General features: G+C 43.0%; 1 protein-coding gene across 5 annotated transcripts in view; it reads left to right on the top strand.

Moving 5' to 3' along the window:
* LOC115174734 (protein enabled homolog) overlaps nt 1–17257 on the top strand; it is a 146661-nt gene that overhangs the window by 97061 nt on the left and 32343 nt on the right. For all 5 annotated transcript variants that reach the window (XM_029733551.1, XM_029733550.1, XM_029733549.1 and 2 more), the window contains one exon: nt 9186–9258. In XM_029733551.1, the coding sequence (XP_029589411.1) occupies nt 9186–9258 (73 nt within the window). The remainder of the gene's footprint in view (nt 1–9185; nt 9259–17257) is intronic.

Raw genomic sequence — 17257 nt, 5'->3', positions numbered from 1 at the left:
TTTGCAGAGTTCACGCGCTCCATGTGAGCAAATGAGCATGTGTCTGGACTCTGTCTTGTTTCTCTGTCCTATTGATCTTGACGGTGTGCGAACACCTACATAAAGTAGGCCTAGGCTACCTGGCCTGCTGCGCGCAAATGTAGGAAAGTGCCCAATATGGGGATCTCTGATTTCTGACCTCCACTAATAATAAGCTGAGCTTCTCAGTAATTTTTTCTTCACCTCACACATTAAGTCAATGAAGTCAGTTGTTTATTTTTTTACATCCATTGCGAAGGATAGGCTAATAGTTCCTCACAGTAGTTGAAAAACCTTTCCAACATTCTCCCCATCGGTAATCACCAGGCCTCCGTGTGAAAGAGCAAAATGTCATGCTCTGATGAGCCCATATATTTCCAGTGGAAACGTCATAAAATACCTGAACACTTTTCCCTGGCCTTGTGTAAAAACAGCTGTCTCGAGCTCACTGGCGCAGGAAACTCTGAGGGCCCGGAATAGGCTAGTTAATACAATGTTACAAGTTCGCTTGCGACAGCTTCAGTACAGATCCAATTTATTGTATAAAATCAATGTTGCACTTCATTAGAGATCGCTCAAGTCAAGAAGGATAGAAAGGGAGCAGATAGGCATAGATATGAATGTGATTGGAAGAACCTGAATTTTCATCTACAGTTTTTATTTTTGTCGGCTTTATGTATTTTTACTTAGTTGATCATTTTTTCTTAGTTGACAATGGAAGTGTTAAGCCTGCTGCTGCATTGGCCAATTTGGCCAATAGGCTATCTCTGAGTTCCATGGACTAATTTCTTTAGCCAATGGCTCATGGTTTAGGCCTATCAATGTGTCCATATGGCAGAGGCTGGTGCTCTCGCATTAGTTGAATTTTAGATTTTTTTAAATTTTAATTCAGATTTGTATTAACCACGTGACAATGATGTTGACAATTGAAAAAGTGAAACTGTTCCACGAAAATGTGAATATGAAAATCATAACTGGCACGCAGATCGGTAGAAATGGTAGGATAAATTCTTAGCTTCCCCAAATTTAACTCACTTGTGTTAGCTTGGAAAATGCGGTTCTTATTTTCTTCTTCGCCATGGTCAGCTCAGAAATTGACAAATAGGCCTACAAACCTTGAAATCGCTAATTACCCTGACACTATAGCCCACTGAGTGAAAACTCCTGGACAGCAGTTGGGAGTAGTCTGATTTCATTCTGTGGGCTACTGTCCATTTTACTTTGACCAGTCCTGTTTTTAGGATATGGTGTGTTAACATCTTAATTCATATTCACATTGAAGGACATTTTTATTTGATTTGGGTGCCGTTTAGACGATTTGATCAGAAACATGATATAAAAAGTGTCTAACTGTCATAAATTCTGTTGCCCTGTAGGCTACAGAAAAGGCCACGGAGTCTATATACTCGTTCTACCGTATCGGCTACATGACTAATGTTAGATGACTTTGACGGAGTGTTAATGGAGCGCTGTGCATCTCTACAACAGCACCATTGAGAGGCGTGCTGGGCATGGACAAAATACATCATTTGCTCCCTTTGGCAAAGGTGGGCACTGCTTATCATGGAGTGGCATCAGCCCTCACCTTAATAACCCATATGCCACTGGGTGAGAGACATTTTCGTTGTTTTGGGGCAGAATTATGTGAGGTGTTGGAGTGGTCTTGATCAGTTTAGCTGGGAAGAATTCCGCCCTCGTCAATCTGCTGCTCTGGACGGCTGCCTAATTGGCCGGCCCTGCTTATTGTTATTTTAAACTACGTCTTTAGGGGTACGTAGTGTTTGTCCTGTCCTGTGGAGTGAGTTGTTGATGGTGGTGCAGTGAACTGTTCAGTACACACACGACACACACCCTGTTGATGCAATGTGTGGTCATTGTGGACGCCTGGGTTGTGTTAACACAAACAGAAGCTGAGCTGACATTAATTGGTAGTGCTGTGGACAGAGGATGGAGCAGCAAGCCTCACCCACATTACCCAGCACATTACCACATTACACTGCTGCTGTTGCCCTGCCTGATATTTATTTCATTTAGTTTCATGTGTACTATGGCAGCTGTAAGCTGAATTACAGTAACGCATACAATAAAGATTTGCATATATTAGATCTATACAACGAATTGAACAAAAATCAAAAACATCAGGGAATCGACACAAGAATGAAAGTCTAACGGTCTGCGCGGTGGCGGGAGGAGGGAACATCTTGGGCACAGTCACTGCCAGGGAGGTTGGTGATAATATCAAAGTCCGACAGGTCCGCAGCCATCAGCACACCTAGCTGTCCCCAGTCTGTCCAATGTAGCTGGCTAGCTACTCCTCTGTTTACAGATGTGCAGCCGCTGGTGTCAGAAAGCCCACCACACACCGGTAATTGTCCGGGGCGTCTGCTATCTCCACAATCCTCTCTCGCTGCACATCTCCTCTGCCTCTCCAGCTGTTGAAGCCGATGACCGCATTCAAACTAAAACAACTAGTTCCAGCTGAAGTTAGCTTGCTGCATAGCATGCTAGCTAGCCAGGCAAATTTTAACTGACTTGTATGCAGTGTTGGAAAAACCCGAACAAAATCCCTGGATTATTGATACCTTCTCATTTAACTATCAACAACAAGTTTATGAAAAAAGACAACTAAATAATATGTACACAATGTATAGGTGTCATTAAGTTATGCTGCCGTTACAGCACATAACAACCATGAGAAAAAAATGGCTAGGTTCTAATCGCTAATACTTATTGATTTTAGTGGTTGGAAAAGGAATTTGCTTTATTAGGTTTGGTGATTAGTTTACAGAACATAAATCTAGGCCTTCTCGAAAAGAGCTACTTTCTTTACTGTTCACTGCTGGTGTACAGTATGGGGAAAAATATAATAATAATAATAAACCATTCCCCCTGTACTTATTGTTTCTCATTTACGTAATGAGATCATCTAAATGCATTGCTACCTAGTCTCATGTCGGAAAATTTAATTTACCTCAATTTCTAACTGTCTTCAAGGGGAGTGGCCCTTTTTACAACACTGTTATTGTCCAGACAGAGACCCCGTCTCAGGCCTGCTGCGAGTCATGTTCTGGGTGACTAGTGTTTACACTGTGATCTATTAAATGCTACTTTTATAATCAGTGCCGGGATAAGGTAATTGGCTACGGAGAACATTTCTGCTGAGTTTACGACTCAGCTGTGTGCTGTTTGGTGAGCGTGACCACAACACTGAGACTGTCTGTCACACATGTCATTTCCCCTCTCCTTATAACAGGCCTGGGATCAGTTTGCCAAAAAGCACCTGGAGGATGATCAAGTCTCTTGATAGAATGTTCTATGGACAGATTCTAAAGTATAACTTTTTGGATGACATGGGTCCTATTATGCATGGGAAAGAAGGAAAGAAATTTCACAAATTAACTTTTAACAAGGCACACCAGTTAATTGAAATGCATTCCAGGTGACTACCACATAAAGCTGGTTGAGAAAATGCGAAGAGTGTGCCAAGCTGTCATCAAGGCAAAGGGGAGATTCTTAAAAGTAGCCAAAATATGAAATATATTTGAATAAGTTTAACACATTTTTGATTACTACATGATTCCATGTGTTATTTCATAATGTTGATGTCTTCACTATTATTCTAAAATGTAGAAAATAGTAAAAACTAAAAAAACCTTGAATGAGGAGTAGGTGTGTCCAAACTTTTGACTGGTACTGAACTTACTTCATAAACAAAGTTAAGCGACACCCAATGCCCCTGTGTAAAAGGTAATTGCCCCCTTAGACTCAATAACTGGTTGTGCCACCTTTAGCTGCAATAACTCCAATGAAATGCTTCCTGTAGTTGTTGATCAGTCTCAGAACTGCTATAACTCAGCGACATTTGTGGTTTTTCAAGCATGAACTTGTCATTTTAAGTCCTGCCACAACATTGGTAAAAGACCAAGTCCATATTATGTCAAGAACAGCTCAATTAAGCGAAGAGAAACGACAGTCCATTACTTTAAGACATTAAGGTCAGTCAATCCAGAAAATGTCGAACTTTGAAAGTTTCTTCAAGTGCAGTCACAAAAACCATCAAGTGCTATGATGAAACTTGCTCTCATCAGGACCGACCACAGGAAAGAAAGACCCAGAGTTACCTCTGCTGCAGAGGATAAGCTCACAAGATTTAACAGCACCTCCGATTGCAGCCCAAATAAATGCTTCACAGAGTTCAAGTAACAGACACATCTCAACATCAACCGCTCAGAGGAGACTGCGTGAATCAGGCCTTCATGGTCGAATTGCTGCAAAGAAACCACTAGTAAATGACCAATAAGAAGAGATTTGCTTGGGCCAAGAACCACAAGCAATGGACATTAGACTGGTGGAAATCTGTCCTTTTGGTCTGATGACTCCAAATTTGAGATTTTTGGTCTTTGTGAGACGCAGAGTAGATGAACGTATGATCTCCGCATGTGTGGTTCCCACCGTGAAGCATGGAGGAGGTGATGTGGGTGTGGTTTGCTTGTGACACTGTCAGTGATTTAGAATTCAAGTCATACTTAACCAGCACGGCTACCACAGCATTCTGCAGCGATACGCCATCCCAACTGTTTTGGGCTTAGTGGGACTATCATTTGTTTTTCAACAGGACAATGACCCAACACACCTCCAGGCTGTGTAAGGGCTATTTGACCAAGAAAGAAAGTGGAGTGCTGCATCAGATGACCTGGCCTTCACAATCACCCGAGCTCAACCTAATTTGAGATGGTTTGGGATGAGTTGGACCAAAGAGTGAAGGAATAGCAGCTAACAAGTGCTCAGCATATGTGGGAACTCCATCAAGACTGTTGGAAAAGCATTCCTGGTGAAGCTGGTTGAATGCCAAGTGTTCAAGGCAAAAGCTGGCTACTTTGAAGAGTCTCAAATATAAAATGTTTTGATTTGTTTAACACTTTTTTGGTTATTACAAGATTCCATATGTGTTATTTCATAGTTTGATGTCTTCACTATTATTCTACAATGTAGAAAATAGTAAAAATAAAGTAAATCCCATGAATGAGTAGGTGTGTCCAAACTTTTGACTGGTACTGTGTATATATAAGTATTCAGACCCTTTGCTAAGAGACTCGAAATTGAGCTCAGGTGCATCCTGTTTACATTGATCATCCTTGATGTTTCTACAACTTGATTGGGGTCCCCCTGTGGTAAATTCAATAGATTGGACATGATTTCGAAAGACACACACCTGTCTATATAAGGTCCCACAGTTGACAGTGCACGTCAGAGCAAAAACCAAGCCATGAGGTCGAATGCATTGTCTGGATTATATCGAGGCACAGATCTGGGGAAGGGTACCAAAAAAGTTCCGCAGCATTGAAGGGCCCCAAGAACACTGTGGCATCCATCATTCTTAAATGGAAGAAGTTAGGCACCACCAAGACACTTCCTAGAGCTGGCCGCCCGAGTTTGCCAAAAGGCACCTAAAGACTCTCAGACGATGAGAAACAAGATTACCTGCTCTGATGAAACCAAGATTGAACACTGGCCTGAATGCCAAGCGTCACGTCTGGATGAAACCTGGCACCATCCCTATGGTGAAGCGTGGTGCAGCATCATGCTGTGGGGATGTTTTTCAGCGGTAGGGACTGGGAAATTAGTCGGGATCGAGGCGAAGTACACAGATCCTTCATAAAAACCTGCTCCAGACCGCTCAGGAAACTTCGCCCCAGTCTGAGGTCATCTTCCAACAAGACAATGACTCTAAGCACACAGCCAAGACATCGCAGGAGTGGCTTCAGGACAAGTCTCTGAACGCCCTTGAGTGGCCCAGCCAGAGCTTGGACTTGAACCTGATCAAACATCTCTGGAGAGACCTGAAAATAGCTGTGCAGCAACGCTCCCCATTCAACCTGACAAAGGTTGAGAGGATCTACAGAGACAAATGGGAGAAACTCCCCAAATACAGGTGTGCCAAGCTTGTAGCGTCATACCTAAGACGACTCCAGACTGTAATCGCTGCCAAAGGTGCTACAACAAAGTACTCAGTGAAGGGTCTGAATACTTATGTAATGTCATATTTGCTGTTTTTTTTATTTATAAATTAGCAAACCTTTCTGAACCTGTTTTTGTAATGTCATTATGGGGTATTGTGTGTAGATTGGGGAGAACATGAATAAGGCTGTAAAGTAACAAAATGTGGTCAAAAGTCAAGGGGTCTGAATACTTTCCTAAGGCACTGTATATAAACAAACTCAATATACTTTAAAATGACTAAACTCAAATCAAAACTGTGTAGAAATTATAATGGACCTACATTTATACAGTTACTTGACAGTGTCCAGCTAGCTAAAAATCACCCAAATGAAAGCTAGACAGTCAGGGAGCATTGAACATTCCAAAAACTATGCATAGAGGACTATTTGTTGCACATTTTTGCTGTGAGGAAATATGTAACCAATTCAGTGCGGCCTGCCTGACATTGTTAACGCCCGAATGTGGCCCCCGGGGGGAAATGAGTTTGATACCTCTGCTATTAAGAGACCTGGCCCTGCTACTACTTGTTCTGACTGGACTTGCCTGGGCTGAGGTGCAAGTCAATAATACCTTTTAGTTACAAAAGTTTTGTATTATCAATCCTCTCATCGTAGGTAATGGTTATGGAACTTTTCTAATAAACGTTTGTGATATCAAATGCTTGTTCAGCAGATACTGCTGTTGATGAGTGTGGAGAGGGCTGTGGTTGTGGTGCCCTGTCAGTAGCAGGTCTGGTGTAGGAACAGAAGGTTATATATGAGTCACTGCTGCCAAACCTTTATAGATAAAAGCCTTATTCTTCTCTCAGATTTAGAGCTCTCTCCATCTGTCTGGAATAGCAGATCAATGGATCACTGCTCCACACAGACACTAGCCAGCCTGAATACTGATAGCATAGAAGACTCATCTCTTTTGGTCAGATCCAAGCCCTCCAACTTCTGTCCACACTGGACTTTGAGTCTGGCCATAACCGCATTGGCTTTTCACCTATTGGACGTAGGCTTCAGTGAATCACTTAAAACCACTTTAACGTGTATACATTTGATCAACAAACATTACCAGTTAAAAGTTTGGACACATCTGCTCATTCCAGGGTTTTTCTTTATTTTACTATTTTCTACATTGTGGAATAATAGTGAAGACATCAAAACTATGAAATAACACATGGTACCATGAACAAAAAGTGTTAAATCAAAATATAATTAATATTTTAGGTTCTTCAAAGTAGCCACCCTTTGCCTTGATGACAGCTTTGCCGACTCTTGGCATTCTCTCAACCAGCTTCATGAGGAATGTTTTCCAACTGTCTTGAAGGAGTTCCCGCATATGCTTGTTGGCTGCTTGTCCTTCACTCTGCAGTCCAACTCATCCCAAACCATCTCAATTGGGTTGAGGTCAGGTGATTGTGGAGGCCAGGTCATCTGATGCAGCACTCCATCACTCTCCTCCTTGGTCAAATAGCCCTTACACAGCCTGGAGGCATGTTGGGTCATTGTCCTGTTGAAAAACGAATGATAGTCCCACTAAGCACAAACCAGATGGGATGGCGTATCGCTGCAGAATGCTGTGGTAGCCATGCTGGTTAAGTGTGCCAATTCTAAATAAATCACAGACAGTGTCACCAGCGAAGCACCATCACACCACCACCTCCATGCTTCACGGTGGGAACCACACATGCGGAGATCGCCTGTTCACCTACTCTGCGTATCAAAAAGACACGGCGGTTGGAACCAAAAATCAAAAATTTGTACTCATCAGACAAAGTTTCAGATTTCCACCGGTCTAATGTCCATTACTCGTGTTTCTTGGCCCAAGCAAGTCTCTTCTTCTTATTGGTGTCCTTCAGTAGTGGTTTCTTTGCAGCAATTCGACCATGAAGGCCTGATTCACACAGTCTCCTCTTAACAGTTGATGTTGAGATGTGTCTGTTACTTAAACTCTGTGAAGCACTTATTTGGGCTGCAATTTCTGAGACTGGTAACTCTAATGAACTTATCCTCTGCAGCAGAGGTAACTCTGGGTCTTCCTTTATCGTGGTGGTGTCCTTAGAGCCAGTTTCGTGATGGTGTTTTATGGGTTTTGTGACTGCACTTGAAGAAAGTTTCCAAAGTTCTTGACATTTTCCCGATTGACTGACCTTCATGTGTTAAATAAATGATGGACTGTCGTTTCTCTTTGCTTATTTGAGCTGTTCTTGCCATAATATGGACTTTCACCAAATAGGGCTATCTTCTGTATAACAACCCTACCTTGTCACAACACAAATGATTGGCTCAAATGCATTAAGAAGGAAATACATTTCACAAATGAACTTTTAACAAGGCACACCAGTTAATTGAAATGCATTCCAGGTGACTACCTCATGAAGCTGGTTGAGAAACGGCCAAGAGTGTGCAAAGCAGTCATCAAGGCAAAGGGTGCTACTTTGAAGAATCACAAATATGAAATATATTTTGATTTGTTTAACTCTTTTTTTTAAAAGTTTTTTTGTTGTTGATTACTACATGATTCCAGATGTTATTTCATAGTTTTGTTGTCTTCACTATTATTCTACAGTGTAGAAAATAGTAAAAATAAAGAAAATCCCTTCAATGAATAGGTGTGTCCAAACCTTTGACTTGTACTGTGTCTTTGATCCCTGGCCAAACGTGGAGCTCTCTTACTAATTTGATTGTATTTGTGTTGATTTTCTTTCGATGGTCTTGTCGTCTCTACAACCACCAGATAATTGATTGTTTAGTAACTCTGTGGCTGTTTGGCAGCGGTCCAGTGCTGTCAGTGGATATGATGGCTGATTGGTTGGAGTAGCTGTGAGAGCACGCTAATAGACAGCTCTGGGAATGGATCAGTATGTCAGACGTTAGGTCACAACCTAGCCGGCTGACAGGGAATTACGCTTAAAGGATCAGTCTTGCCTGAAAGAAGAAATAGTTGGGAAGGAGACAGTGTAGTTTGTGTGAATTGCATTTGATTCTGATTTTGAAACAAATTTAAGACAAACTTTGAATGAAATGCTGAGAAAAATGACTGGGTAGATGTTGCATTCCCACAATAAATGAGACTATACTAAATATTTAGACGTTGAGATTTGAGTAAAAAGCGATGAGTCCAGAGGCCATTTCCTTCAGAGCGGATTTGTGACCATCTCTGTGTGTTTCTCCTTCCAGGCCCGACGTTGCCAAGACAGGCCCCCCAGGTTCAGAATGGACCTTCGCCAGAGGACCTGGAGATGCAGAGAAAGTAAGATCTGAGCCTACAACAGACCTTAACTCAGCACGACAGCACTAAATATAATACTGTTACTCAGACCCCAATCCATCTCGTAGATATACACACTTCTGACTAGAAATTCCTGTTTGAGTTCAGTGTTTCAATCAAATATGAGCCAATCAGTCAATTGCCTGCTTAACACTATCTGCTTGCCTAAATATATTGATCCAAGTACACTACATGACCAAAAGTATGTGGACATCTGCTCATCGAACATCTCATTCCAAAATCATTGGCATTAATATAGAGTCCCCTCTTTGCTGCTGTAACAGCCGCCACTCTTCTGGGAAGGCTTTCCACTAGATGTTGGAACATTGCTGCTGGGACCTTAGCGAGGTCGGGAACTGATGTTGGAGATTAGGCCTGGCTCGCAGTCGGCGTTCCAATTCATCCCCAAGGTGTTTGATGAGGTTGAGGTCAGGGCTTTGTGGAGGCTAGCCAAGTTCTTCCACACCGATCTTGACAAACCATTTCTGTATGGACCTCGCTTTATGCATGGGGTCATTGTCATTCTAAAACAGGAAAGGGCCTTCCCCAAACTGTTTGGCACAAAGTTGGAAGCACAGAATGGTCTAGAATGTCATTGTATGCTGTAGCGTTAAGCTCTCCCTTCACTGGAACTAAGGGGCCTAGCTCGACCCATGAAAATCAGCCCCAGATCATTATTCCTCCAACACCAAACTTTACAGTTGGCACTATGCATTGGGGCAGGTAGTGTTTTCCTGGCATCTGCCAAACCAAGATTTGTCTGATGGATTGCCAAATGGTGAAGCGTGATTTATCACTCCAGAAAACCTGTTTCCACTGCTTCAGAGTCCAATGGCCAATTGTGCGCCGCCCTATGAGACTCCCAATCACGGCCGGTTGTGATACAGCCCGGGATTGAACCAGGGTCTGTAGTGACGCCTCTAGCACTGAGATGCAGTGCTAGAGGCGAGCGGCTGCTTGGCCGTAGAAACCCATTTCATGAAGCTCCAGACGAACAGTTCTTGTGCTGACGTTGCTTCATGAGGCAGTTAGGAACTCGGTAGTGAATGTTGCAACCGAGGACAGACAATTTCTACACACTTCATCAATCGCCAGTCCAGTTCTGTGAGCTTGTGTGGACTACCACTTCGCGGCTGAGCCTTTGTTGCTCCTAGAAGTTTCCACTTCACAATAACAGCACTTACAGTTGAGCGGGGAAGCTCTAGCAGTGCTGAAATTTGACGAACGTCTTGTTGGAAAGGTGTCATCCTATGACATTGCCACATTGAAAGTAACTGAGCTCTTCAGTAAGGCCGTTCTACTGCCAATCTTTGTCTATGGAGATTGCATGGCTGTGTGCTCAATTTTATACACCCGTCAGCAACGGGTGTGGCTGAAATAAACGAATCCACTAATTTGACAGGGTGTCCACATACTTTTGTCTATATGCTGTACTTTTGAATGGATACAACCGGCTTTGGACTTATGCTCTAAAAGGCTGTTACCTCTCCAGCCCTCACCACTTCCACTCCCATATTAACTAGGCAGGCGGAGTGTTTGCCTGCCTGCAGGTAGTGTTCTTCCACATCCTGGCACAGAGTGAGGCTGATGGCTGCCAGTTTGTGTTCAGACACCCCTTGAGTAGAGCAGGGCTGGGTGAGAGGATGATGGCGCTTGTGGCAGGCTGTAGTATACAGGCACCACATCAGTGTGTCAGGTGGAATCACAAAACACTGCTGAGTGCAATGGTACACTCATAGCCTGAGGTTAGGAGCTGGCTTAACTCTTTCTCACACACACATAGGCAGACTCACTCTGTGAGAAGTGTGTGTGTGTGTGTGTGTGAGAGACAGCGCATCTGACTTGGTGTGCATCAGAGAGTGAGAGAGGCAGACATGTTGTGTGTGTTTGGAGACTTCAAAAGAAGAAATGGACTGATAGCTTTTCATTAAGAAAGCCTCTATTCCACAGCAAACTCCTATCACTCTCAGGGGACTTTGGCTTTCTCTCCCATTCTGAAAACACACTGCTCGAAATCCTTTGTCTCCCTCTCCTGCTGCACACACACTCAATAACGCTTGGCATGAGATCCGTCCGTATTCATATTCAAATGAGTTTACCTAGGCTAACACACATTTTGTTAAGTGTGTGTTTTCTCGTGCAGTCACTTCTGTTTTGCGGCTCAGACTCAAGCGAGCTCTTAGACGGAGTACTGTACCTGTAATTGTTTTTCCTTCTCCTTAAATGGCAATGAACCTGTTCCCCCTTGGGTGGTAATAATGTGCAGCTAACGCTGAGTTTCTCTGTGTGGTAAAGAGCCCCCCCCCCCCTCCCGTTCTTCAGTGGGGCACCACAGGACAGTGCAGCGTAGCACTGTAGCAGCAGTATTAATCTGAGCCAGCTGCTGTCTGTCGGCTATTTTATTACCTGCTCACAGAAACCTATAAAACGTTATTGAATTAGCCTGCAGCCTGATCTCACAGGACCACACAGGGACTGCCACCTGTCCTGTCCCCGTGTACACAAAGACATGGCATCATGACGATATGACCCCCTCTTCCCTCAGTGCCATATCCTGCGTCACAGCAGCAGAGAACATTGGTAGTTCGGTAGAGAGCATCTGGAGTTTGGATTGCCCCTGGCCCTCTCTCCTTGTCCTCTAGACTGCAGCCGATTTACAGAGTAATGTGCTGTGGATTTAGATGTTCTGGCTGACTGACGGGTAGTATGGCGGGAGAGTGGGTGTGTGTGTGATGCCTGCAGAGTAGGCGTCTGCCAGTGGTCAGGGTGCTGTGTTATGAATGATGAACAGACTCCTGGTATGGCAGCAGTATATGTTGTACGTGTCTGACCATAAAGAAGCTGCAATGGAAGTAAACTTAAGATGGAGAGACTTGGCTCTATGTTGAGCTTTATCATGGTAACTGTTTGTATGCGAGTCAGGGTCATTTCAATCCCAGACAACCTGCCCATGGGATTTTGAATTTAACTTTACAATCGAAAGATAACTCATCCGTGACGTTATTTGTTAATCGGCCTAGATTTGCTTGCTTTAGTACCCACTAGTTGTTACAGGCAATTAACTCTGAAGATTGTGAGTAAGAAAGAGTTTGACGATTCTGTGTGCGTGTGTCCGTCCAATAGGTGTGTATCTGGCCTATTTGTGTCTTTGCGGTCCCTTCCTGTCATCCCATGATGTATGGTGACTCAGCAAACACGACACTTTTCATTAAATGAATCCTCTTGTTTCAGCAGGCTCGCTGAAACCCCAAGGCCTGCTTTAAGGCCACTTGGCAATTTGGTTAGCAGAAGTTTATTGGCAGCGACTGCCTTGGGAATGTCATTGTGGTATATTGTACGTGAGATGGACTTGTCATTTCATTCATACCCATCCCTGTTAGTCTCAGATGAGCCGTTCCACAGGGTATACGGCATCTCTGATTCTAGGGCTGACCCCAATTATTTGACTGGTCGAAAGGATGTTGGTGGCCCGAGATTGTTTTTAGTCGAGCCGTAGCATATATATATTTTTTTTTATGGCAAACGAGACACCTGTCTTATTCGCGCCCATCTCAGTGAACTAATCCATTTGGAGTCCGAGGGAATGGCAAAGTCCAAGAAGAAGGGGAGTGTGGCTGTGCAATCCACTTCTGTCTCCAGAATGCGCTCTTTGCTGCCAATATGTGCACATTTGTTGTTTCATAACTTCATTGTGTGAATTGTTTGCATTTGATTGTTAGCGTTTATCAATTCCCCGTTACTTATATTAGCAGTAGTACATTTACCGTTCAAGCCTATAATTTCTAATCTACAATGTTTGTTTGGTTACTTCATGTCTGTTAATGCATTCAGTATATTATTTTTTCAGTCTTTTACCATTCTCATTGTCGGAGTGGACATGTTGTTTGCAGAGCCTATGCTAGACTCGTGAGAAACAAGTTCTGGTGTATTTCCTTCCATTTACGAGTTTTGTCAATTTAGTCCTTGTTTTATTTTTTGGAGCGCTCCTGTCAATGTTGAGTAAGGACGCGCACCTGATTATGCATAGAAGTAGGCCTATAGGCTACCTGGCCTGCACGCAAATGCAGGCATATAAATCTGCCCATTTGGGTATCTGATAGTAGTTCTGATTGGCTTAATCCACCACCACTAATGAGCTATGGAGCTTCTCAAAGTAATGTTTCTTCACCTCAATCAGCAAGCAAACAGTCTGTTTTTACATCCATTGAGAATGACAACAATTCCTAAATGTATTTGAAAAACCTTTCCAGCTCTCTTTCAATAACCACCCAGCGTGAAAGGGAAAAATGTCATGCTCTGATCTAGAGGAAACGTCATAAAATAGGCCTGCCTGATTTACTTCTTGTCCCTTGCGCAAATAGCCTACAGCTGTGTCTGTCCTGAGCTCACTGGGGCGGGAAACTCTGAGGGCCCAGAATATTTTATACAATGTTGCAAGGAGCTTCAGGCCGGACCCAAGTTAATAGTTTATGCAATGTTTCAAGTTGGTTGCAGACAGGCCATGTGTAGCAAATGCGATTTATAGGATATTTATTTTTATCAGGAAATGTTCTGCCTGCAGGCTGCAATGTTTTAATTTGTTGGCTTTCTGGGCTATTTTTACATCATTTTTAGGTTTATCATTTTTAGATTTGGATAGCATTTTGATTAACCACATAGCAATGATTTTGAGATAAGATGTTATTATGAATAAAATGAAACTGTTCCACGAAAATGTGCATATGAAATCCATAACTGGCAGATCGGTAGAAATGGTAAGATAAATTGGCATTCCACATGATACATTTTGCTGACTCGTATATCAAATTCTGGAGAGTAACGGTAGAACCTTTGAAAGCAAGTAGGAATAGGAGGAGGATGGTTGGGACAGGTTAAGGTTTTTTTCTTCTGGTTATCTTGATATCTGGCTCCCTTTTTAGTAATTTGTCTTATTTCATCAAATAGTGAGCTTAGAGCATCAGAGAAGTTCAATGCATATATAGTTGATTTTATTGAAACCGTCTATATATTGAAAAATATACGTTTTCTTAAATTATTTCTACCAATCGATTGCCCCGAATATAAGCCCTATCTGATTCTTATCCTGTACTAGAGCAGTTGTTCTAAGTGTTATTTACACAGGCACATGTGTGTGTTTTTGCCGCCTTGTAAAGTCAACCCACTCTCTCCCATCTGAAAGTCATAAAATTGGATCCTGACATGGATTTGATATTAACCCCATCATTAACAAATTGGTTTATTGCTCCACGCTAACATGGGGCACACACACATGGAGGGTGGTTTGAGAAGTGGGTAGCCTGGCCTGAAGCTTGTTGAGTGATTGCCAAGTCTAAAACACTTTCAGTATACATTCAGACATAGGCCTCCCTGTGAAGAATGTCCCTGGACCGTTCCAAATGTTCCTTGGCTGGTGGACCACATCATACAAAGACATACCTGACATAGCAACATGTCTGTCTGTCCAACATACTCTACTAATACAGTGCAGAGCTAAGAATTCCTTTAGGATGGCTTCTTTTAAGGATATCTGACCCAATCTGTGTGGCTCTGTCATTAACGCAAAAGGCCTGGATGTGTTCAAAGGACTAATTTTAGTGTGTGAAATGGATCTGGCCCTGAGCCTTCCCCTCACTCTGACTCTTCTGTTCTGTTCCGGCCTTCGTCCATATTTAGCTGTTGCAGTCAATGGAACTGGCTGGGTGCTTAATGCCTGGTGTCATTTCTGTGATGCAAACTCACTACAATCCTGCCTGGCTCACCCTGGAGAGATGGAGTGGAGAGGATGGATTTTAGGCTGCACATTCTCACAGGCTCACACACTCATCTGCACTCTCTAAAAAAAAATACACAGGTGTAGAAACACCTCCACACATGGATGCATGTACGCAATCGCGAACATACACACACTTTACTATCAGAGGACAGCCTAGTACTTTCAGTCCGACCCTGACTGTGTTTTTTATTTTTACTAATGACTTTGTTCGAGGTCTATATTTCCACCATAGATTTAGCCTGAAGGTTAGGCATACTTTACCATGACCTCACATTCTAGTCTTTAGTGTCAGAATGGAGATGGATGTATTTTAAAGGTCACTGTTGTTTTCTTCCCTTTTTATAAATAACCCCAATGATGAAATAACTGACACTCTCGGTTATAGTAGTTTCCTATTACACCCTCCATCATCGAGCCTTGTAGTGAAATAGCCTAGCACCACTAGTCTATTTTCACACACAGGGTTAAGAACTGTTCTGTGGTCAGTAATGCAGAGGTCCAGTGTGTCCGTGTTCCAGAGCTGGGGCCTCATTTATAAAACTGTGCGGAGGATTCACGTCAAAAGGTGGCGTACAGACGGAACACAGAAAGTGCTTACGCACAAAAATATTCAGATGTATAACACAGTGCGCACGCACGTCCCACGCCGGTTTCTCTTTATAAATCACAATCAACTCCAAATTTGGCGCACGTGAACCAGCGTCTTGTCCCACCCTTTTAACGCCCATAGTTGCCTATAAATAGTCAGTGAACGGCCCTAATTAATATTCATCCATACTGACTGCATGACGACAATGACGGCAAATCCCGACAAAGGCTTAAAAAAAGAAATTTCACCCAGTGTGAAATGGAAGTTCTTGTAGGGGAGGTTGAAGCCAGAGAAAATATATTGTTTGGTGGACACAGTGTGGGCATTACAAATGCCAAAAAGGCCTTAGTGGCAGCATGTGGGGGACGCTGTGAATGCTGCTGGCTCAGAAGGTCAACCCTCTCAGAAATATATAAGAAGTGGTCCAACATAAAAGTGGAGGCCAAAAGGCCTTTCACAGACAAAGGGTTCGTGCCACTGGCGGGGGGAAGGGGACACCGGAGCTCAACCCCCTTGATGAGCGGTTTTCCGGTGTTATAGGGGAATCCCTGAGTGAAGTAGTGACGGAGGGGGACACGGACATGCAAGACGCACTGGATGATCCAGGTATGTAATTAGTATTCCTTCGTTTTGAAAAGAGTTAACCAAATGCATTCAAGTTGTGTTGAAACAGTTATTTTCTATTGTTTTTAGTCGCTGGGTGTTCCAGCGGGGTCGGTGGTGCTGCCGCTGAGCAGGAGCTGAGTGCGCCCAGCCCCAGTGTCTCCACTGCAGCTCGTGCGTCACAACCCTCCAGCGGCCATGTCCTCACAGATGCAGTCCTGCAAACGCAAAGAGACTCCATCGACACCATTAACGAGGTTGCCAAGGAGTTGAAGTGGGACAGGCACGGCTTGGTTTCTGTGGGTGCTTCTCTGTAAAGCTGGGCCCACTACAGCACAGAGATCCAAGAAAACAGCTCGGTAATCGGAACCGGCTCATAAGCCACTCATTGGCCAGTAAATCTTGCTGGTCTCTGAAAATTCGCTCTCTCCGAATTATTCCATTCGCCAATTCTTCCAACAGTGCCAAAGCAGCCATTGTGCGTCATTACGCATTGTAATTGCATGCCTTTTTATACCCACCCATTTGATTGTCGAAGCTACCGAATTGCGTAACAACTTCAGGTGTGGTAATTACCCTGATTGTAACTGACAATGACAGGACCATTATCACATTGACAGTTCTGCGCAACGAATATGTGATAACAATATATGAAACTGCACTCGTATCTGCCTGCCTGAGGCATCAGTTTAAACGTAATTTGTCCTACTGTTCACCTTATTTGAGTATAAATTTCATAATATGCAAGGTATTGTTTAATAATTACAGATCCAATTAATTATGATTCCCGATTAAACTGAACAACATATTTTAGGGGTTCTTTTGCAAAAACGGATATCTCCATTTGTATTTATTATCCTAAATCATGTTTTTTGTTGTTGTGCACTCCAGGGAACTCTTCATATATAGTACGTGAGAGGTAATATTTCAATTTATTTTACACAATAGTATCAATTTCAAAGCGTTTCTCGAGTTTCTTCCTTCTGCCATCGGAGTCGCAGTTTCTAATTTCTCCA

Source organism: Salmo trutta, chromosome 35 (assembly GCF_901001165.1).
Source record: "Salmo trutta chromosome 35, fSalTru1.1, whole genome shotgun sequence".
NCBI classification, from domain to species: Eukaryota; Metazoa; Chordata; class Actinopteri; order Salmoniformes; family Salmonidae; genus Salmo; species Salmo trutta.
Note: the sequence above shows the minus strand (reverse complement) of the source record. Positions and strands in the feature narration are given on the sequence as shown.